The 25,291-nt window shown below is 40.2% G+C and overlaps 1 protein-coding gene across 1 annotated transcript in view; it reads left to right on the forward strand.

Moving 5' to 3' along the window:
- Positions 1–25,291, forward strand: part of faf1 (Fas (TNFRSF6) associated factor 1) — a 96,373-nt gene that overhangs the window by 20,506 nt on the left and 50,576 nt on the right. The window contains exons 7-8 of the mRNA XM_054789366.1: positions 11,058–11,163; positions 22,575–22,661. Of these exons, the coding sequence (XP_054645341.1) occupies positions 11,058–11,163; positions 22,575–22,661 (193 nt within the window). The remainder of the gene's footprint in view (positions 1–11,057; positions 11,164–22,574; positions 22,662–25,291) is intronic.

The following is a 25,291-nucleotide window of genomic DNA, read 5'->3' on the forward strand; positions in this document are numbered from 1 at the left end:
GCACTATTAATTAATTATGGCAAGATATACCACCCTCTGTTTTTCCTGATTTTGTATTGCATTTTTAACAAATTATTTGTACTCACTGATAATTTATTCTTACGTATGTAAGCATTATTTATAATTTTTACCTGATTCCCTTTTAAAAAACAACAACAAAACAACGGGAATCTCGGAAACTTCACCTGTACTATCCAGTATCCAGGTATTGATTTCGCAGTCACACTGGTTGGATTTTTGGCTAAAAAGTTATTGAATTGATTTAAAATTACTTAATCGTTTCAGATCGTATCGTTCTAAATGAACCCATATCGTCCTTGAATCGTATCGGCAACCACGAATCGTGATACGAATTGAATCGTTATTAAAACTAATCGTTACACCCCTAAACACAGAACATTATAACATGAGGAACACCTGTACGCCTATTTATCTGACAATGTGTAACACAATTGTAAAGTGTTATAAATGTTATAAATATTAATACGGCTCACTGCACTACAAGCAGTTTCTTGTAATCCTAATTTCCTTAGTAATGACAACTATCCAGGCATCGACTTGCTATTAATTATTCTATATAAAAAGCAATTTTCATTGTTTTTATCGCCACAGTGGTCCCGCACCTTCACCCATGTCTTCTCACTCCCCCACTAATCACTCTGGGGTTTTTTGCATCGTCGTTGCCTTTACTCCAAAAGTGTCAACGATATAATTTTAGGTGTCAGGAGCTCATTATCCTATGCCAGCTGTTTTGGTGTAATAAGAATGTTGGGGTTGAATAGAAGTGGGTGGGCTTCTTTGTGCACTAACGTGTTTGTGTATAAATTTGTGCCCCTATAATGACCGAAATGTAGGGTGAAGGGGAGGGGGTGACTGATTACAGCGATGGGCCGGGTTTGTAGCTCACAGCGGGACCAGAGAAGCTGTTAGCTCGTAATAAAAATAAACTGCTCACACCTTTTATATGTGCAGTACACACAACTTTTGTGTACTGTGGTCATTAGAGAGCGTGAGGTTTGCCTCATCACTCCAACAACAACTTGGAAATGGTAGCGTGTCCTTTAATAGCGAAATTGTATAGCGTTTTCATGCCAACATGCATGTTGCCACTCACACAATGTGATTCAACCAGAAGACAAGAAAAATATCTTCAAGGCAGTTTTCCACTATTATTAATGTACATTCATGTCAATAAATTACAAGGTATCTACGGAGTATTAAAAAGTCTAAAATCCAATCATTTCAATTATTTAAGGCCTAAAAATGTCTAAAATGCTCATAAAATCTTGTAGAATGTCTTAAAGGAAAACTGCACTTTTTTGGGTAATTTGCCCATCATCCACAATCCTTATGTGAGACGTGAAACACACGTTTTTCTCTTTTCTGTGTCTTCCAAAGATATAAAAAGAGGCAGTTCATTACTGCACGTGAAGTGATACACCTCTGCCGCTTACAAAGACCGCTATTAAAACACCTCCAAAAACCTCCCAAAAATGTTTTATGGTTTTATATACAGTGTACATTCTGTAACCATGTAGTAACAGGGACATTTATGATGACATATAATACTTATCACAATATTTTTCCGTATTTTAGTCCTTCAAGCATTACCGAAACTTCATTCCTGGACGTATTGATTTCACATAGCAACGTAGAAGCGAACGCCTATACGTAGCATTAATTTTTCCAAACTCAAAAACAAAAACACAGCAGCAGTAGCGGCAGCTCCAATATGTAGCGTTACCTTTTGGTAGTGGCCTGAGGCATTGAAATTGCGGCATCGACTTGCTGCGGGCAAGTGTGTGGTGAAGCTAGTCGCTAGCCGGCTAGTAGCTAGATGGTGAGGTGTGGCAAAGTGTCTATACCCAGTAATGTAGTTCGATTGGTGAAACAATGTTGATAATAATAACAATGTTGCTGGAGCATGGTTAATATGCACGTCATATTATATGTAAATGGAGCCTTGTTGCCGCTTTTTTGAGTTTTTCTCAGAAGGCCTTATAAGCGGAATAAGTGTTTCCCATTCCGTGCATTGTTAGCTGCGTCTTTATAGCTGTTTTTATATCTTTAGAACGCACAGAAAAGACATATGTGTTCATGTCTCACATAAGGTTTGTGGATGATGGGCAAAATTTAAAAAGTGCAGTTTTCCTTTAAATAAGAATTTGAAAGATCTTAAAAATAATATTAACTCGTCAACATTTTGTCAACTGTACATTGATACTGTGACTCTAAATACAACAGATGAACCAGGAGAGAAGTCAACTGAAGCGAGCAGCATGGATTGAAAGACATGTATATGTGTGGCTTCAAAACGAAGCGTATTCCACAGGCTAACTTCTTTATTAGCAATTTAAAGGGTCCCGTTAGGGGTGTAACGGTTCATCCACTACATCGATACGTCGATTTATATTTCTGTGATTCAACTACATCGATCTGTGCTCAGCAACTTTCCATTTTGGATGACATACGTCGATCTAACGTCGTTTAAAAGGTAATCAATTGATTTAATTGATACAAGGAAATAAAGCATTGGATTTAATCACAGCAGGCTCTCTATGGATGTGTGTGTTTTTTTTAGCACTTTTACTGATAAAAGATGTTAAAGGTTACTTGTGTCAGTTTAATTTGGCGTAAGTTGATTCGTAATGCCTGTTGAATGACTTGTCAAGGCGACTTTTGTGGTTACCAAGGGTGACAGTGTGGTTGGCACGTGCAGTTGAATAAACGGAGCTGACTCGTCTTCTCCAAAGAGCGCAAGTTTGAGTTTTTTTCCTGTCAGGAGTGACTCTAGGTACGCTACACTCGATTCAGTCTGCCTGTGATGTTATGGACACACTTCATAATGGATTTATACTTATATATATTTATACAGTGTTGGACCACATTTTATATACAGTCACACCTGTCTTAGCGGCCACCTGTATAGAACGGCCACCTGCCTATAGCGGCCACTGAAAAATCCCCCGCAGAAAATGTACGTTATAGCCCCTGTGTATAGCGGTCACCTGTCTAACGCGGCCAGCGGCCACCCATTTTGTATCCCTTGGTCAATAGCTGACCGCATATAGCGGCCAAAATGCAGACTCAAGCAGAAGCTTCATGCGCGAAAAAGTTTTGTTTTTAAGCAATGAAGCCGTCGTGTGTAGACTTTAATTACTGAGTCCTAGTTCAACATAAAAAAGCCGTCTTCTTACTTTGCAATGCCGCCCTGAAAAGATTCAATGACGGCCAAAACGGTAATCTTCCCACTTTGCAATGCCGTGAATAGATTCTAAAATAGCCAAAACACCTGAATAAAACATCTAAAATATCACTTAATTGCCGACTAATTAGAGATTAGAGGCCCATTCAATAAGAAAGGAGCGATGGTATTGTTAGTTTGCGACGATCTTCGCACCTCCTCCGCACTCAATTGTTCACGCACACACCCATTCATGACTGCTTCACGCGTATCCTGTACATATATCCTCGGGCTCGTTCACTAAAATTTTTATTTCTTGCTTTTAAAATCGTGTTTAAAAAAAATCAAAGATAGAAATTTTGACGTTCTGCAGGACCGGAGCGAGCATCCCCTGTTCTGTGCTCTTATTTGGCGGGCTGTGCCTTCTCCGGGGAGGAAGAGGCAGCCACTTCATGCCTGGTGGCTGCGCATCTGCGGTCAATTAACATTTGTGGCAGATAAAACGGCAGCGCTGTCGAATGTGCGACGCTGGTTCATTGTTGTTATTGATATTACTAGTTTCCTCACCGGAGCTGTTACCTAGATTTACCTACCAACAGAGCGTTTTCCCCTATGTCTCTTGGTTTTGCTCCAGTCTTTTTGTGAATACATGTGCGCACAAATTCAAAATGGCCGCCAACCTGTCTATAGCGGCCACTTTTGCCGTTTCCCTTCGGTGGCCGCTATAGACAGATTTGACTGTAGTGTTGGACCACATCGAGTCATACGAGTGCTTCGAGAGTTAAGTCCAACTTTAAGCCTTTCAAACTCATGGAACAAGATAAAAATGTGTTTGTAGGATATAAATTGACTTTATATCTATCTGCAGATGAAATTTAGTTAAAATCTGATGGTGCGAAATATGTTGATTTTGCCCCAGAATTACTGTGTACATGCAATTTGTAGTGTGCTGTGTGTAGCAAGTTCTACATGAAATTACACTTTATTTTCTTCCCTGGACTTTTTGATGATCAAAAAAACGTAAATGGCTACTCTGTTGACTTTAAAAGCAAATAGTTATATATTTGATAGTACTTGGTCCGTGGATCAATCGCAGCTTTTGTCTTGACTCAATGTTAAAGCAATGGGAACCAAAGGCACTATTTCCCTGTATGAAATTTGCGCTAACTTCTTTAATACTTCGGGAAGAGAAGTGAATGAGATGTCAAATTAAACTTAGTCATGTTTTAGTATTCCCTTACAAAAAAACAACTGGAATCTAGGAAGCCTCAACTGCACTGTTCAGTATCCAGCTGTTTATTTCACAGTCAGACTGGTTGAATTTTTGACTAAAAATTGTTTTGGGTCGTATCGCCCTAAATGAACCAATATTGTTTACTAGAGTCAAATTGTGGGACAATAAACATTTCAAAACTCACCTGCATTGTTTTGTGACTTGGTTAAATAAAAGTATTTTGTCCAGTCAAATTTTTTTCATTGTACTTTTCTTAAAATTAATGTTAAAATCTCGTCTCGTATTGTTCTGGTGAACCGAATCTCGTGCGGCTGGTTTGTGAAACCCCTAGAAATAACTTCGGCTCACGTGCCATACACATCGTGAAATCAAACTGATTAAACAGTGCTGCAGTGTCATTACCAAGCTGCTGAGTAAACTCCTATTAATTGTCTTTGTTTGATTAAAAATAAATCTGAAGGCACTCAGAGTGCACATCTATTTCTGCTCGTTATTTAGCTAGCGATATGATGCGGCGTTATTGCTGCAAAGTTGAAGTGTGCTCTCTACTGCCATGTCGACGAATACGAGCGGGTGTCTAGGAGGAGCTCATCTCTTGCATAAATGATGATGGTCTGATGAATATTTCAGGGGAGCCTCTTTGCCTTCCTCTCTGTTTGTCCCTCAAACTCCACTGCCCACTGTCTACTCAACTGTTACCAAAGAACGGTAATTTTCATTTGACCTGGCAAAGGAGTTTTAAATGGCCAAAAAAAAAAAAAAGATTCATTAGGTTTTGTTTTTTTTCCATTGTCCCTTATCTCTGGTCTTTGTGATCAGCAGCAGACAGACAGATGCTCTCAAGGAAATGATTTAACAGTGAGCATGCTGATTAACTTGGACAAGATGGCAGAGCAAAACACAACACAGCCTGAATGGTTTCGCATCCTGCTTCTTTGTTGTGGATGCAAAATGTGGAGGAGGTAAGAATACCTGGTGTGATCTTCCTGACCTCCTCTGTACCTGCTGGCAACAAGTGATCGTAAAGACGTGTGCTTTTGTCTGAAAACCCTGACACTGCGTTTAGGAAGAATGCATTTGACACATTGTGTGCGTGCATGTGGCAGTGCACGTTTAATAAGGTCTAGAGTCTGCTCTGTGCCATGGGGACTCACAGCTTAAGAGACGGGCTTACCTCAGAATGAAACCAATCTGTCCCTTACCCCCACCCCCCCACCCCCTTCACTCAAACTGCTCAGTTTTCCCCGTCTACAAAGTTAAATGACATTTTCCTCCTGGCACCCTTATGCCATTTCAAGTACCTTCAGATGCACCTAGCCAGTTGAGGCAGAAGCAAGAACTTAGGAAACCACAATCCAACCCTTTCGGTGACTTGAGGGCATTTGACGAATTCTCTTGATTTATTGACAAAATTGAATCTTTTTGTGTATACATTTCAAATGGCAAAAGCATGGTTTTGTCCTTTATGTAATCTCTACTGAAGAAAAATTATTGCTGACTGATTCTTCTTTCCAAGTTATTTTATTTGATTTTCAGAATAGATACAACAATCACACAAACACTCTTATAAAGACACATAACTGATACTGGTACTGTAGATGTTTGCCATTATCTGGACCCTTAATCACCGACCCGTAATCACCGACCCGTTCTTTATACTTGTCACATTTAGCTGAGTGCCAACTTTACAAGCATCAGTGTACTGCCAATCACCGGTGGAAATTAGTCACTAGCAGTAATCTAGGTCAGGCGAATCGGTGACTTAGGTATTTCAAGATAATGGGACTTTGCTATTATTGCTACAGATTTGGTATTGCAGTGATCTGGAACTTACTTAGCCGGTAGGAGGCCCTTGGACATGGTGGAGGGATTCTTTTTCACAGCTGGCCTGGGAACGCCTTGGTGTCCTCTCGGTGGAACTGGAAGAGGTGGCTTGGGCCTGGGAATTCTGCAATAATTTGAGTACTAGTGGAATTGAATTTCCTGCATTGGATATACAGTAGAACCTTGGTTAGCGTCATGAATCCATTCCAAAATGTCTGACTCTAACCGAAACAGATGCTAACAGAATACATTTATCCCCAGAAGAAATAATGTCCATTACCCCTTCCGGAAAACTAAAAATGTTAACACGTTTTTAAAGTTTCGCAATTCCATTTTTACATTCATAGAACAATTCAAAATGCATATAAACATATATAAATGGTGAATGATAGGAATAAATGAACTTTTAAAGTTACTTATACCTTAATTGAAGACGTGTTATTGATGTGACTGTTCCCAGTGACGTCATAGACTTAATAGGGAAGCCGCCTGAGCCAGGTGATTTTTTGGCCTTAACCGTATCTATGGCGTCCTTAATCTGATTTTGCGTTCATGGGATATAAGTGGAAGCTGGAAATCCTTTCATAATTTTGTTGTTGGCCTCAGAGGCCTTTAGTGCTTCCCAGACTGTTGCGGTTCAAACATCCGGGGTACTATTGATGTCTAAAAATAAAGATTTGATCAGAAAACATTTCACAAAGTCCTTGTCTGTTAATAAGAGTGAGTTGAACCTTCAGATTCTGCTAGTCGCCTTCCGACATATTAAGCTTCAGAACAAGTCCATGTGGTCTGATATCACTCAAGTTTGACACTCACACGAGCACGAGTTTGTCTGTAAAAAAGTAATGGATTCTACTATATATATGATGTACATGTGAAAAAAACAAATATTCACTATCACTTAAGCGCAAATAGTGCTAAATATCAGAAATACCAACTTCTAAGGAACAAGACTGGAAGTAGGGAGCTGACTTGGATGCAACGCCGCAAAGTCTAGGCACTGACATGTCCATTGCAGGATCCAAACATAGGTTGAAGTCTTTTAAGTGTGGCAATCAAGCATACAAATAAGAAATCACGCCACTGTATACTGCCAAGGTTTTTTTTGCCAGTCCCACATTGTACTCCCCCATGGGAGCATAGTTTGGAGTTCATTTTTTTTCTTCCCTCTTTTTCTCCTCTTTCCTCTCTCCCTTTTATCGCCCAGTCATCCTCTCCTGTCTACCCCCTTGTCGTATTGTATGGTATGTTGTATATGTACGGACGGGTGATGAGTAAAGGCCATTTTTCTTCTTCTTCTATATTTCTACCATAGAACACAATGAGCGAGCTAAATCTTGAGCAGAACTCCACCCAGGCAAACACCAAATGTCTCAGTCTCCCATAGCCTCCTGATGATCCCTTTTTGCTGAAAGGACAGAGTAACACATCCAGTCAGTTTACCCTCTGTCTCGGTCTATTTAGAAGTGGAGTTTCCTGCCAGCACTATCTCAGGATTGTGTCCAAACATAATCACGATATTAGTTATATCCTTATTTATGTGTCCCTACCCCTACCATCTATGCTGGCTCTGTTTCTCACCCTCTCTCACTGTTCGGCACACAATTCTCTCTCGTCCTTCTGCTCAGCCCCATTACATATGCATCCATCCTTCCCATCCTTCTCCACACATATCCAATCTTTCTCAGCTAGCTACAACAAACATTACATTTACATATTGATTCCCTAGTTTTAGTCAATGTAAATATGCTGTCATTACAGTAAATTTGAGCTTCTGTTAGCATAAGCTCGTCCAGATCTGCTCAGATTAAGGGTGTGATTGCATAATTAATGTGTATGCTACATATTAATTCCCCCCTCCTTCTCTTTCTTCCAAGTCTTCCTCCTCTACTTTGGTTCTGAGCCCTGATTAAGTGTCTGCTTCGGCCCTTAAGCCTCCCATTGATATTCAGTCGCACAGACCCAGCGTTTGCTCAAAACGCTACTTAACCTCACAGCTCTTTGTAAATGAAGCTTCCAAAAGTTGATTCCCCACCTCCGCTGTCTCCGTCTCCTCCTCCTCCCCCTCGCTGTGAGACACACAGTGTCTGCTTTAGCAATGTGGCTATTCCATATACTGTGCTCTTGTACTCCCTCCATATTTTACTTTGAAAAAAAGAAAAATGGCACTCGGTAATGTGCAGAACCAGGCCTAATTGTACACCTTCATACCTCATACCTTCATACCTTACAATCACACAAAAATTAGTACACACATCACGCTTTGGAACGAAGGGAGGGGATCATGCTGCGCTTCAGAATGTTAGCGTACATGTCAGAATTAGTTCTCTTCAATGAACCGCAGCTACCCAGTGGTGGCAACACCCGTGCAGCCCCAGACCAATGACGCTACCACTACTGTGCTAGCTGTAGGCAAGATGTTGTATTGTATTGTATAATTATATTGTACTCACTTGTGTTATTTAGCCAATAATGGCTGTGTTTTCAGTCATTTTCATAGGATAGTAAAGCTATTCTGCTATACAGGCTGTGCACAGAGTACTCTAAAGTATATCCAAGTTTAAGTACTACATTAAATTTAATTACTACATAATACTGCACATCCTTGGTATATGGATGTGGTCCTTACTCTATATTGCCTTACGTGTACATAAAAGTCTCCTCCTTTGGAGAGGATTTTGCAAGCCATTTGTTCACACTGCTGTGTTGAGTGGAACTCTGGCCAGGCTTGTAAAGACATAACTTGTGAAGTGGGTGACGAGCCCCCAGAGGGAGGCACACAACTCTCTCAGGACCAGCAGTATATCACTTGTGAACAAGTTTTAGCTAGCCCTGTACTAGCTCATAATAATCATTCAAGATTCAAGAGTTTTATTGTCATATGCACAGTAAAACAGGTAGTTCTGCTATGCAATGAAATTCTTGTTCTGTTCATTCTCCCAAAAGAAAGAAAGAAAGAAAAACACAAGAAAATGAATAAGAACAGAAGAAACATTAATACCAATAATTTAAGCAACAACAACGAAGAGACATTAGCTTTTCCAAAATGGGGACTTGGAACAGCCTTCAAAGCACCTTTCATGTTGCTGTAGACTTGGTACAGGATGCAATTTGCCCTCGTGGGAAAGCCTACATGCTGATAACATTCGGGGAGAACAGTCCCGAGGCTCTGTGTCCACAAGACGCTGAAGTCCGATCTCTGCGGCAAGCGGCAAATGTCCCCAACCGGACCGCCGAGTCCGGTATATCCTCTGTCCAGCCAGGCCTCCGCGAGCACACAGCACTCTCCGATCCCACATAGAGCTGCAATCCTTGCTCGCAGATCGTCCATCCTGTCTTCGAGAGAGCGGACGCTGGCCAGCAGCAGGCCCGGTAGCGGTGGCCCAGTCGCTCAAGCTTTTAGCCTAGCACGCAGGCCGCCCCTCCTTCCTCGCCTCCGCCCCGGACGCTTCGCTCGCCGGGCATTCAGCTCACCAGGCCTGCAAGCTGCTGCGTCCTCCCGACGCAGAAGAAAGCCAGTCTGTGAGGCTGAATGAAAGCTCATGGTGAACCCCGCCGATGTTCAAAAGTTGTCGTAATCATTAGGGCTGTCAAAAATAATGGTAGCTAATTTATTAAAATTCATTGCATAATTAATTATTTTTTTTTAATTTTCTTTTATCCCTAGATTAGAGGTGTATTGTCTTGGTAATGAAGTCACAGACTTCAGACATGTAGACCAAGGAAAACATCAGCAGTTGATGATGAAACGTTGTGAGGGCTGTAAAGAAAGACCCTATAACTGTTCTGACATCAAAAAAACTTAGTGAAAGGTACGATGGCTATACTAGAAGATGAAACCACTCATTAGCAAGAAGAATGGGAAGGTCAGGCTGGAATTTGACAAAAAGAACAGTCTAAAAAATCAAGTCCATAAATGTATTGTCTCAGAATTGTCTCGGCTCATTTCTGTACTTTTTCTCAAATTCCAGCCTGGCCTTCCTATTCTTCTTTCAAAGTGTTTCGCATCTTCAGGTGTAGCTGTTGTACTCCTGTTCCTGAAGTCTTCTATGAACAGTAGATAGCGATACCTTCACTTTTGCCCTTGGCAGGTTGTTACTGATGTCACTAACTGATGTTTTAGGGTCTTTCTTACAGCTCTCACATCATCAACTGCTGATGTTTTCATTGGTCTACCTGTTTGACGCATGTTACTTAGTACATCACTTTTTCTCTCCTTCAGACATTCCAAATGGTTGTAGTGGCTATGACGAATGTATGTGGAATGCTTGTGATTGATTTTCCATCTTCTCTCAGATTCACAATTGCTTGTTTTTCACCCACACACAGCTCTATGGTTTTCATGTTTCATATCAAAAATATTACAAAAAAAACTATATAATGAAAAAATATATGTGTGTTGAAACAAAAGGTGCCATCTTCTAATTTGTGCATCTGTTGTAAATGTAAATACCTGGGAATACCTGGGTTTGATGTCAAACCCAAATGTTTTCAGTCTACAGCAAAAGTAATGGAATTGGCCTTACTGTTCCAATACTTCTGGAGGACACTGTATAATATCATAGTGTTTTTCCCAGAAATAGTCTTTATTTTTTGTACTAATCCTTACTTTTCATTGGCAGAATTTAAGCATATGCACAAGTGGGTACCTAATGAAGGTGTATTGTACAATTTGCTGCTGACCTAAATTAGGATTCATAGGTATTTATACTAAATGTTTGTGTAATCTGCTTTAATTCCTTACGTGTATTTAATTTATTTCATGTTCAATACCAATCTGCCCTGCTATAACCATTTATTTTTCTTGTTGTCAAGTGCTCTGCCAGACTCGCTAAACCAGAACTTCCTGCTGGTCATCAGTCACCATGAGGCCCAAAGGGACTACAACCTCAACTTCCCTGGCTCCAGAACAATACAAGAGGTATTTAAAAAAACAAACAAAAAAAAACATTGATGGAATCAGAAAGTCCTTGTAAATATTAACTATGCACCTTTTGCATGCAAGGACTCTTACATGTGTAACATTCTGGTGCTCTGGTTTCCCATCACGCATTGAGCTTTCATTCCATTTGCCCAACCAACATTGCTAGTCTATCTCAGCCATCTATTCATTATTCATCACAAATGATCCCATTTCCAAGCACATAATTACTCTCACAGCTGTGGCCCTGTACAGCCTCCTCCACCACCACGCAGTCTGATAAGTCAAGTCTGCTTGTGGCTGCCCTGTTCTCTCAAGACAGCTTTTTCTTAAATAAGATATTTTTTATTATTATAAGCAATCTTAAAATTGTAATCACGAGTGTACACACACACGCACACACACACACACACATATTTTAGGGCTGTCAAAAATAGCGCTTTGACAGCGGTAACTAATTTATTTCATTAATTCTGTTACACTTTTTAGCATAATTATTGCATATGTACCATGGTAAGCCACGCTTCTCTGTTATGATGACAGACGGCGGCACAGTGGAGCACTCCTACAGAGCCACATGGAATCTGACGCTCTTTTACAACTTTACTCTGACCTGAATACATCAACAGCAGTGCAATTCCAACACCATATACATGGTGTGGAAGTGTTTGCCCCCTTCCTGATTTTGTATTTCTTTTGTTTGTCACACTTAAATGTTTCAGATCATCAAACAAATTTAAGTATTCGTCACTGACAACACAACGGAACACAAAATGCAGTTTTTAAATGAAACTTTTTATTATTAAGGGAGAAAAAAAATCAAAACTTAAATGGCCCTGTGTGAAAAAGGGATTGGTCCCTAAACCTAATAACTGGTTGGGCCACCCTTAGCAGCAACAACTGCAATCAAGCATTTGTTATAACCTGCAATGAGTCTCTTACAGCGCTGTGGAGGAACTTTGGCAAACTCATCTTTGCAGAATTGTTGTAATTCAGCCACATAGGAGGGGTTTCAAGCGTGAACCTTCTTTTTAAGGTCATGCCACAGCATCTCAATACAGTAGGTTTCAGATCAGGACTTTGACGACACCACTCCAAAGTCTTCATTTTGTTTTTCTTCAGCCATTCAGAGGTGGACTTGCTGGTGTCATTGTCATTGTCCTGTTGCAGAAACCAAGTTTCTTGGGTTCTTAGGTATCAAGAGGTCTTGGGTGTCATCGAGATGTTTTCTGGCAAAATTGAGATGAGCCTTAATGCTCTTTTTGTTTAGCAGTGGTTTTCATCTTGGAACTCTGCCACGCAGGCCGTTTTTGCCCAGTGTCTTTCCTTTGGTGGAGTCATGAACACTGACCTTAACTGAAGCAAGTGAGGCCTGCAGTTCTTTGGATGTTGTTGTGGGGTCTTTTGTTACCTCTTGGATGAGTCGTTGCTGCTCTGTTGGGATACTTTTGGTTGGCCAGCCACTCCTGGGAAGGTTCACCACTGTTCCATGTTTTTGCCATTTGTGGATAATGGCTCTCACTGTGGTTCGCGGGAGTCCCAAAGATTTAGAAATGGATTTTTAACCTTTTCCACACTGATAGATCTCAATTACTTTATTTCTCATTTGTTCCTGAATTTCTTTAGGTCTGGGCATGAGGTCTAGCATTTGAGGACCTTTTGGTCTACTTCACGTTGCCAGGCAGGTCCTATTTAAGTGATTTTGTGATTGAGAACAGGTGTGGCATTAATCTGGCCCGGGTGTGGCTAGAGAAATTGAACTCAGGTGTGATTAGTTACACACAATTATGTTGTAACGGGGGCAATCACTTTTTCACACAGGGCCATGTAGGTTTGGATTTTTTTCATTCAAAAACTGCATTTTGTTTTCAGTGTGTTATTGACTAATATTTTAATTTGTTTGATGATCTGAAACATTGAAGTGTGATAAACGTGCAAAAAGAAAAAGAAATCAGGAAGGTGGAAAACACAATTTCACACCACTGTATGTATTTGTCAGTGGTCATGTGAACTTAATCCAAATGTGACCATGCAAAATAAAGATTTTTGACCCGGAAAAACAATAAAATTAATTAACCAATTAATTATTTTCAATATTTAAATTTAATTAAGTTAAAAAGGGTTATGGGGTTTTTTACGTGTGCAGGAGTAGGGGATACATGACTTCAAATCAAATGTCTGAAGGGGTACATGACTGTAAAAAGTTTGGGAACCACTGCACCAGAGCCTTTGGAACAGTGCGCAAAGCAAAGCAGAAAGCAGTAGTCTTAAACAGAGGCAAATATCATGACATGTCAAACAAAAGTTCTGATTTTTTTTACTTCAGCATTAACATTTACTAATCACTGTTGCTCAATGTTACCGGCAAATAAAAATGTTCTCCGTCAAAATTATGCGTCTCAGGTGCCTAACTGTAACTCTGACCGACATATGACAAGATTGTATTCCTTTTATGGTGCTGAATGTTCTGCAAATGCCAAATAGACTTACCATAGTTATTGCTAGTGACTGGTAGCTAACCTGGGCCCTGACATTGATTAATCAATGTTGCTCGATCTTACTGGCTGATAAAAAGCCTTGGCTCAGCCAAAATAGTAACTAACGTAACTCTTAACTGACAAATGAAGGCAATTTCCTTACCTTTACTAGTCACTTTGTTCATTTATTATTGCGTAACTAACAAGTAAATGAAGAAAAAACACATTTCCGCAATGGAGTTCATGGCGCAGTCAAACAAGTAACTTTTCCATACAGCCTACACAACATAGCGGCTTAAAATACTATGGGTGGGAATTGTGAAAGCTGTATGAATTTTACCGCAGAGTTGTTTTATCCGTAAATAAAATAAAACAGTGGTAAATGTGCCGCTTGAGTCGTCATCAGCCGCCAGCCACAGCAGGAGCCGGTGATTGCTTGCACGCTGGGATTTTATTGTTGCCGCACAGCGGTGACGGCAAATCAGGAGGGGACGGCTGTTGTGGTATGTAAGTGCCGCGTTACAACGGATATACATCACAGTGTTCAACTTGCTGTTTAGCCACATTTTCTGTCTGTTTTTGACATTTTGTTTTCCTTTTCTTTCATTGCGTTGTCGCTTTCTCTAGCCTGTTCAATCTTCCCGTGTCTTCAAACATCCGCTTCCTTCTTCGTCCTCTGCGTGGGTGACGTACTGTATGCGCGTTGGTGACGCAAGCGATTCCTCGAGGCAGAAAAAAATCCTTGATTACTTTTTGTAATCAAAGTACTCAAATTATTCAAGGAATCGTTGCACCCCTAGTTTCTTGAGCTACAAGTAGAAAGGAATGGTAATGGTAATTTTTTAATTTATTTGAACATGCATACAATATACATTCGAATACATCACATAATACAATTCACAGTTCCACAGGTCTAAAAGGACTAGGAAGAAGCAAAGCTTATGTAGTCCTTCCCCCCATTTTGAAAATGAAAAGATAATGTACAGTAACTGTGGTAAAATAGTAGTCAAAGTTCTTGTCAATAATTCATATAACAGTCATAATAAATAATAATACGTATAAAATAGGCAGAACAGAACTTTGTTGGATAACGGGTACTAACAATGAACTCATAAGAATGAAGAGTTAGTAATAAGTATTGTAGTGATTAGACATACCATTGAAAGTACACAGTGTGTCAGGATGCTTCATCCTTGTATTTTGCAAACATCAACTGCTTGTCCCTCATATTAATGCATTGTGTGAGTTCCTTACTCAATCAGTTCCATAATTAGGTTCCACATACTGAAAAATGCTGAAGGTTTTTAGCATTGCTCTCATGTTTGAAGTTAAATTTTTCCCTGAGGAAAATTCTTCTCTTGTTGAAAAGAATTGTATGACGTTTTTGGGTAGCACATTATTGTTTGCTTTATGCATAGTTTTAGCTGTTTGAAAATTTACTAGATCAGCAAATTTTAATAATTGTGATTTTAGAAATAAAGATATTAGAAAGGAAAGATATCAGTAAGCCCTTTCTCATTTGACAGTTAGGTTTTCTTGACTATTATTGCTTCTACGGTCACAATGGGAAGTTGTTGCTTGCTCACAGCAGCCACTACATGGCCTTGCTCCTTCATGAGCGTGAAGATTATTACACTGATAATAATCTGGCAAGTAAGCCGTGCTTGTAATGATGCTAATTGACCAGATTAGTATAACCAGCATCTGAGCTGGACGGGAGTCAGCTTGCCTCCCCAGTTTCCTGGCTCTCTGTCGTATTTGCTCTTTCTTATTCCTCCTCCTCTCTTGTCACCTTCCTCTCCTCTTCTTATCAGCCAGATGGCTTTGATGAGCACCCACTGTGAACCTTAAGTGTTTCTACTGCCATTACAAACACTGGGGAGGGTTCCCTGTGGTGTGGGAGGAGGAAAACCATGGTCCCAGAAAGTTGGCTAAGGACTGTCGGCGTGGTGGGGGTGCTGTAAGAAGCCATAGGGAACCGTGCTGGGACAATGTGGGCTTTAACTTGCCTCCATGTTGTGGTCTTTTCTTTTCACATGCTTGTCTCTAGGCATTTCAGAGGACCCTTGTAGAGAATAGGAGGCCCAGAACTTTAACTTGCATAGATCTGCTGGTCCCATATTGACTATGCCCTTTTTTTACATTTGCTCTTTAGCTGAACATATTTACTTTTGTTGAATTACATAATGTTGTCACTTTGTTGATAGGTAGCAAGTTACAAGAGGACTCAAACATTGAGCATAAATTGAGCATAAAAATGGCTAAATGACTAAATTAACTAAAATAGAAATACAAGGTAGTAGAAGCATTCTAATTGTGAATGTAGTACTGTATTCTACATTGGCCACTAGGTGTCAGTAATTGTCCAGTGAGACAGGCAGTGTATGTGTGTCCGTGAAGCCTGTTCGATGGTTATAGTTTCTTTTATGACAACGTGAGTTAAGATTGTTATGGTGAGTAATGACCTCCTGCGATTTTGTGTCTTTCCTGCCTGTAGTCTTCTACATTAGCCACTGGGTGTCGGTGTTCAGTGAGACAAAGGTCAGACATGGCCAGAAAAGGCATTTATTGCGAGTTTAAATTGTCTCGCAACAGGCACAGTAATAGTAACATAATAATCATAATATTAACACGGGCTGCTGTTGGGGCTGTAACTCACGACAAGCTAAAACTCAACTCTGAACCTCCAACGTCACTTGCTGTTCTCTACGCATCTGTCCGCCAGCCACTAAGGTCCGAAAGAGAACACATTTACTGTGACACACACGAAAAGGAGTTTTATTGACATCTCAAATGGCTTATTTACTGTTATTATGTCTACTATTTTGGGTATTATGAGTGTAAAATCATTTAAAGCCACTATTACAATACATTGAAAAGACTATAGCCACCGCATGAGTACGCTGTCCAGAAAAAAACAAGGAACTGCTAACGTGCGTGTCTGTTATCTTATTTATGTCTGTCTTATTTTCTTTGATTATAGCTGGGTAATACAAATGTAAAAGTGGCAAATGGTTGGTATTTCATGTCTGTAGGGCTAAAATAATGTTAAAAAACGTATTTAGAAGATAAGATTGTAAACAGGTTTTCTATGTCATAACTACGAAAATATTTATTATTATTGAATAATACTTAACAGAAATTCACTTATCTTATTTATTATTATTGAATAATACTTCACAGAAATTCACTTATCTTATTTATTATTATTGAATAATACTTCACAGAAATTCACTTATCTCGGTCAAGTTTGGAACCAATTAACTGCAATAAAGGAGTGACAACTGTATATGTATTTTATTTCATGTAGCTATTTTTATGCTTGAAAATACTTAATTAGGCAAACAAGTAAAATTTGTGTCAATATGCATAAAATAGGCCGTATTCAACCACAAAATAGCATGATTTATTACCTAGTAAATTTGGGGAAAAACTTGAGAGTGAAGCCGAGATATTGGAACCGTGAAGCGGTGAGGGACGACTGTAGGTCTTTAAAGTTAAACAGACACATCTTTTTCAGTTTCTTTTTTGTATTATTGTCCAAAAGGAAAAAAAGTAATATTCTCCAAAAAAGAAAAAAAAAACAATGATAACAATAATAATAATTTCACCAAATACAGCTCCCAATTCCTCCAGAGGAAACAGAAAAACGCACACACAGTACCATACCAAAGCAGCATTTTGCACTTCCCTCAACTCATACAAACAAAGCTACAACCAACTGAAAAAAATGTGGGCACCCCCCCCCCCCCCCCCCCCCCCCCCCCCCCCCCCCCCCAAACGATATTTAGTTCCAGATTGCGATGGCTTCAAATTGTGTAGTTTGTTAATTAGGCTGAAAGGCATAAAATATTTTCCTCCATACAGTATTGAACTGCTTTTCTGTGTTACTGTCTGCTGTGATTGATTTCCAAATCTGGGGCATTTTCATTTTTCCACTACTGTAATGTTAACCTTTTATATACCAATAATGAATATATAATTTGCTATCTAAGGGATATTGCATCGCATTTATATCCTGAGATTTTAGAAAATATATCCATATTATTTAATACAGTAGGTATAGATTGATCAACATTACTTAAATATAACATTAAATATAACATTAAATATAAATTAAATTGGATTCCTTTTTTCCAAGAGTCAATCCAGTGATATTGTATGTCATAATTTTGCTGATTTTGTATCAAAATAGGCTATGTATAACAAAAACAAACATTCTGTGTGAAAATGTTTTTCTCTGTTGGATCTTAAGGAGGTTCTAAGTAGAGCTTCAAAGTGCTAAAAGAAGAAATGGGAGTGAGACCTTTTTTTTTTTTTTTTTTTTTTTTTTAGCAATTTCTTCCAAACAACCATTAAACTGAAATAAACTGTTTATGAGCTGATCAAAAATTTAAGACCATAGCCTTTAAAAGCCAAAATCTTGGCAACATTTTTTAATTCAGAATAATTTTCTGTCAAGTATGGCAAAGGCAAAAAAATGTGGTTGGATTGTTGAGCTTTACAAGTAAGGCCTCGGTCAACACACCATTGCTGCTGAGGTTGAATGCACTAAGACATTTTAAGTGGTAACTCTAAAAAAAAAAATCACCGTTCCTGAGCCGGAGGATCAGATTGGCTGTCCGGAAAGACACGGGACGATCTTTGGCTCAAATGAAGGTTGTTACTGGTGCCGAGTGCAGTTCAATAACCATCAGACGGCATCTAAGAGAGAAGGGTTTTAAGAACACAAAACATCTTATCTCATCTCCTTCAGTGCCACAAAATTGCCCTTTTGGAATTTGCACAAGACCATCAAACAGTGAAAAGTGGAAGAAAGTTTTATTCTCTGATGAGAAAAAAATGTAATCTTGGCGGTCCTGATGGCTTCCAACGTTACTGGCATGACGAGGAGATGTCACCTTGTGGATGCTCTCTGTGAAGCCGTCTTCACCACCTGGAGCAACATTCCACTAGCTCCTGGAAAGACTGGCATCAAGCATGCCGAAAACCAGTTTTTGAGGGGATTTTAGCTGTGGTCTTTCTAAACTTTCAATCAACTGATCAATTTTAATGGTTGTTTGCGAGCTTACTCACATTTTTTCTTACTCCCATTTCTTCTTTTTGTGTTTTGAAGCTCTACTTACAACCCAAGATCCATCAGTGTAAAATGTAAATACAGTACTTGTAATGTTTCAACTGGTCTTAACATTTTGATCAGGAGTGTATTTGTACTACTCTAAAACTTGAGTGCAACAATGAAGTAACAGCATATTCAGCCAGCCCGACTCCCCTTTCTCTTCATACTGTGTCCCCTTTCTCTTCATACTGTGTCCCCTTTCTCTTCATACTGTGTCCAGTCACAAACACATATGGACTCCACTACAGAACACCCTTCTCTTGCCCGCCCCCCCTTGTGTCTACACTGAAAACTTACCGACGGTGCCTGCATGTGCATATCAATAGGGACGGTCCTGTCTTTTGTTTGTCTTTGCATAAGGGCTCTGGCTTTGCCTTGTGGCTCTTAGGGAACTGGCCTTGCCCCTCCTTTTCGGTGCCTTCTCTATGTCTCTCCCAGTGTCCCCTCTCTAACTTCTTTCTTTTGGATGTCCAGAGCACTGGGCTGGGTAGACTCTGATTGGCATTATTAGACAAGAGCGTGGGGGTAAGTAGCTGGCTAGCATGTGAGCTAAGCTGTAGAGCAAATGTTTGCAATGGAAGCAGAGGGTAGAATAGAGATGGCTGCCGGAACCTGAGTTGTCCGTGACCAGAACCGTTGTCCTGGGGATTTCTCTCTTCTGCTGCCCCCGGGGTTGGGACTGGGGCCCATTCCTTCTTTGCACCTGGAAGCCATATTTGAATCGAAAGCTGACAGGGCTACAGGGCTGAGAAAAGGAAGGGTGGCTAAAAAAATGAATGAAAGACATCTGGTGCCTCAGGGAGACGAAGAAAGCGAACATGAGGGAGAAAGCTTGTGACTCTTAAACAGAAACTCTTTGATTTGCTTCCAGCCTGGGATCACAGGCAATTGGCATTTACAATGATCCGATCATTAATTTTGCTGTGAGACGCTCACCACGACTTACCAGTGTTCTCCATAAATTTGTCTTTCCACACCGCTGTCTAAGCTCAGCAATTAGATTTAAATGGTGTTATGTCTTTAACTCAGTACGTACTTAATCTTTGTAAGATAAATATTAGCAGTAAGAATGTCTTATACTTTTATTTGTTACAGTATAATTGCATCTGGCCAATTTAAGCCATTAAATGTATGGCAAAACTAATATTACATTTGTCACTGTACGTAGAAAACTAAAAGGATCATTCTCAAGTCATTTAGATTACTGTGTTGGCAGACAGGGGGCAGCATTACACAATATTGCTAGCATTTGTTTAATGCATGCTAATGTATGCTTGCGCACCTTTTAAGGTGCTGCAGCATCATTTTACTATGAGTACACATGGTGTGTCATCTTTGTTTTAGGTTGTATTAGTGATTTGTAATTATGCTCTTAAATTGTCATCAAGGGCAATTGTGAGCCACCGGTAAAGTTTTTGCAGGTGTGCAGGTCCACGTTTTTTTTTGTTTTTTTTGTTTTTTTTGCTTTCCCACATAAAAGTCAGCTTGTTCTCTGCTAGGTTCCTTTCAATTTCTGTCTCCACTGTCCTCCATCACCACCTCTCACCTCCACACTCTCTCCGCAGTGGGCATTAGTTTGTTGTTTCTCTCAGGCTGCTTTAACCTTTTGACTCCAGTCTCTTCATTACTGGTGTTTATGCCTCTCCTTTCGTCCCTTTACCCCTCTTCTCATCGAGTGGCTAGGCGGTCAGTCAAATCCCTGTAGTCCGGCTGATCAAACATAGATATTACACTCTGTAATAACACTGGCCACCCGCTGAACCCAGGGCCCGCCATCCTGAGAGTGAGAATACGCTCATAGCTGTGTGGTGAGGGGTTTACGACCACTGGACAATGGGTGGATTTTGCCACTCGTTTATTAGTGTTCTTTTTAGTGCCCATTGTTATGTGGATTTTTTCGAGTGTGCCAATGCAAAATTATTATGTTTTAGATAGAGATTGGTAACTTAAAGGAGAACTGCACTTTCTTTGGAATTTTGCCCATCATCCATAATCTGTGTGAAACATGAACATATTTTTTTCCCTTTTCTGTGCGTTCTAACGAGAGAAAACAAGTTAGTATGAGCCAGCTAACATTGCACATCATGGGAGGTACCTATTTCGACTGTGAAGCCCTCTTAAAAAAAAAAAAAAAAAATTGTTTGATATACATGTAATACTTGTATATCAGTATCTTGCCGTATTTTGATGATTTAAAACATTACCGAAACTTCTTTCCTAGGCGCATTGATTTGACATAGCCCATAGGAACTAACGCTACTTCCGTCAACAACAGCAACAGCAGCATAGAAAGAGCGATGATACTTACAATGTCTGCTCTCATTGGGATGGCTGTGTCTTCCAGCACAAGACTTGTGCTCCAGTCGTCGGGTAAAAAATGCTGACAGAAAACGAGCATCTTGTTGAGTCTTCATAGCGAAATTGAGAGCCAGTAGTATCCACTCTTCTGTCTGTCCCGCTGCAGTGGCTTGAGGCATTGTGAGTGACGCTGAGACTCGGGGCTAGCGAGGCGCAGATAAATTAGCCGCCACATTAACAATGTCGCTGTAGCTTGGTTAATATAGGGGTCAATTATGTAAATGAAACACTATTAGTGTTTTTTTTTTTTGGGGGGGGGGGGGGGGGGGGGTGTTAGTGCTTTAGCGTCAAAATAGGTACCTCCCATGACGTGCATTTTTAGCTGGCTCATACTAACTCGTTTTCTCTTCTTAGAACGCACAGAAAAGGGAAAGAAATATGTTTCACAAATATGTTTCACATAAGGATTGTGGATGATGGTTCCACACCAAACCACAACCACATACCATTGTTGAATAGTATTTCTGTGACTTTGTCAATGAAAACTGCATTGTAGTCTTGAGTTTTTTCACGTAGACCTTGTCTCATTAGAGTGTGTAGTGAACAATGTGCAAGTCATAATGTTGTGGAGGTCACACCAAAATTTGTTGGTCCAAGCCCCCAAGTGGAAACTTTGTCCCCATAGCCTTTATAATTCAGTGCTTTTCAGCTGGGAGCCATTGACATTGACTTTGACGTGTTTGTAGTGTTCTTTGAGTTTCCACTTGCATGACCAGACGCTCGAGGATCCATCTCTTCTCAATACGCTTTACAAACATGGGATTCAAACCTGTGGATAGAAGGCTCTGCGTCTTACAATGGACAGTTTTTGTAACATCAGTGTCCAGCCCTGCGGACCCTGAAATCTGTGGATCCCGCTAAATGAATGCTGCAGAATCCATGGGCCGCCGCCGCTCAGACGCCGACTAACTTTGATCACCTTCGGCTGGCGCACATCAGGCTGGCGTGAGGGCTTTAAAGCAACAAGGGTGCTGGACGGAGCAGCGCGGCAGCCTTTGGACAAGCGCTGCCGGCTGCTAACTCTTTTAAAGAATGGAATGTTATTAATTGATGCCGATACACCATCCGCGCATGAATGGGGGGAGAGAAATACTGTTCATTTCAGAACGTGTGGCTGTTGATACAGGGCATTAGTTGTGGCATCTGAGGAATGCGGAAAACACTGACCACCCCCCCCCCCCCCCCCACCCACCCCCCTTTTTTTTTTTTCTCCATACAGTGCATCCCTCCTTTGACTCATCTTCTCCTTCGTTCTCTGCCTCTTTGTTAGTTTCCTGCACATTTACATAGGATTATTGAATGCGGCCGTTCATTGTATACTATTTATTTACTTCACTTTTTTTTCTACACAATTTAATTACTCTTTATGACTACATAATTTAATTTTGCAAATTATACCATTACTTACCATATGTCTTGAGATACAGTCATGATTTGACCCCGTCTTCTGTTTTCAGGTGAAGAGAAACATTTCAGACCTAACCAACATCCCAGTCCGGTATCAACAGTGGGAAGGATGGCCTGCATCAGCATCTGATGACTGTGTAAGAAGCACACATGCACGCGCACACACACACACACACACTCACACACACACTATTATTAGTTTGTCACTCTTCAATCTTTTGTTCTTACACTTTGCAAATACAGTACCTTACAATAGTGAGTATGTTGTTTATTGTAAAGGATAGGTTGCCAAAATAGCCCTCAATAAGTGAAATCCGCGAAGTAGCCAACTTTATTTTACAATTATTATGTATGTTTTAAGGCTGTAAAACCACTCACCATACGCTTTATACACTTTTCTCAGACAGGCGTTTAACATTTTCTCACATTTCTCTCTTGTTTAAACACTCTCAAAGAAGTTAAAACCTTTGTATTTGAATGCTCAACCTACGAGGTTGGACACAAGAAAATATTAAGTAAGTCATGTATTTCACTCGTCTGACCTGCCTCTTTGTTCTGGCGCCGCTCCTCTGAAGCGTTTTTGTATCCTTGTTAAAACATATTGCTCCTGTCGTCGTATTTTCCTCCTCCTCCAACCGAAGATTGATTTATTCCGTAATGGCGCCCTACAGCCACATAATGTCTACCTTCCTTCAGCATGTCCAGAAGTCCAACTTTTTGTGCAATGGTTAGCATCTTCCTCTGCTTTTGGGTGCAGAACGTTTCGTCGACACTGTGGTTAGGTCGGGGAGAAAACGTGCAAACATACAGAGTTCAAAGTCTCTGCAAGCTGCTTGCTAGCAATCGGACAACAGGAAATGGCAGTTGGGCATGAAGGAGACTGATTGACAATGGCGTTCAGCCAATCAGAACACAGAAAGGCAAAGGAACAGTCTACACTGCTCACATTTCTGCAAATATTTTATTATGTCTTTTCATGGCACAACACTGAAGAAATTACACTTTGATTCAATGTGAAGTATTTTTTTTACAGCTTGTATAACTGTAAATTTACCATCCCCTCAAAATAACTGAACACACTGCCATGTCATGTAATGTCTAAACTGTTGGCAACAAAAGTGAGTGCACCATATTGACCAAATTGGCAGGTGTGTTGAATATGGTGTTAGTGCTTTCACACTCTTTCATACTGGTCACTGGAAGTTCAATGTGGCACCTCATGGCAAAGAACTACATAAAGATGGCTTAGGCCATAAAAAGATTGCCAATCCCCTGAAACTGTGCTGCAGGACGGTGGCCAAGACAATACAGCGCTTTAACAGGACAGATTTTGCTCAGAACAGGCCTTGCCGTGGTTGACCAAAGAAATTCAGTGCATGTGCTCAGCATGATATCCAGAGGTTGTGTTTAGGAAATAGACGTATGAGTGCTGCCAGCATTGGTGCAAAGGTTGAAGGCGTGTGGGGTGGGTCATCCAGTCAGTGCTGGGACTGCTGCACACTGTATCAATTTGGTCTGTATGGCTGTCGTCCCAGAAGCAAGCCTCTTCTAAAGATGATGCACAAGAAAGCCCACAAACTGTTTGCTAAAGATTAGATCAGACTAAGGACATAGATTACTAGAACAGAGTTTTGTGGTCTGATGAGTCTAAGATAAACGTACTTGGTTCAGATGGTGTCAAGCGTGTGTGGTGCAGCCAGGTCAGAAGTGCTGTTGGCATTGGGGAGCTTCACTGAGGGACCATCAATGCCAACATGTACTGTGACATATTGAAGCAGAGCATGATCCCCTCTCTTTGGAAAAAGTGGGCTGCAGGGCAGTATTCCAACATGATAACTCCAAACACACCTCCAAAATGACCCCACTGCCTTGCTAAAGAAGCTGAAGATGAAGGTGGAGTACCCAAGTATGTCTCTAGATTGGAAAGGTGGAGTAGAGCAAGGTCTCTACCAGGACACTTTGAACCTTCACTGTATTATATCTAGCCGCCACTACATTGGAGATAAAACTACACCCCAGGTATTTAAAAAAAGTAACTGGGTCTGTTTTTCTCATACCTACTACTGTTGCTGATTATTGTTGTCCGATTAATGTCACTAGATCAAGCCTTTTCTAGCATTCCACACAACAAAATATGTAATAAAAGTACATTGCGGTTCGAACATTGCTCCCATGCTCTTAGCGTGTTTTTTCCAAAAATAATTAATGATCACTGTTTCGTGGTTGAATATGGCCTATAATTAGAAAAAAATATATGCATATTAAAGCAAATTGTAGTTATTCTTGGCCTAAATTAAACATTTTCAAGCATAAAATAGCTAAATGAACTAAAATACAAATACAATGTAGATGAATAAATGAATGAATGAATGAATGAATGAATGTAGTACTGTATTCTGCATTGGCCACTAGGTGTCAGTAATTGTTCAATGAGACAGGCATTGTTAGTGCGAACCCTGGTTGAGTTCAGAGAGTTAAGTTGCTGTGTGATGGTTATAGTGTTATTTCTTTTATGACACAGTACAGGGTTTCCCCTAGGATTTTCTGAAGCTGTGTTGGTGGGCTGCATGGGGCTGCCGCCGCTGTTTTGTGCCGCTGCTGCATCTGCAATTTTTTTTTTTTAATTATGCCAAATAATTTTTTTATTACTTTATTTATTTATGAACTTATTTATTTAACATTTTTTAACACCCAGCAGAACATGAACAGAGAACATTGCAAAACTGTTAATTCAACTTAAGTGAGAGTTTAAAATGTTGAGCCTCTT

The sequence above is a fragment of the Dunckerocampus dactyliophorus genome, chromosome 10, assembly GCF_027744805.1.
Source record: "Dunckerocampus dactyliophorus isolate RoL2022-P2 chromosome 10, RoL_Ddac_1.1, whole genome shotgun sequence".
In the NCBI taxonomy this organism is placed as follows: Eukaryota; Metazoa; Chordata; class Actinopteri; order Syngnathiformes; family Syngnathidae; genus Dunckerocampus; species Dunckerocampus dactyliophorus.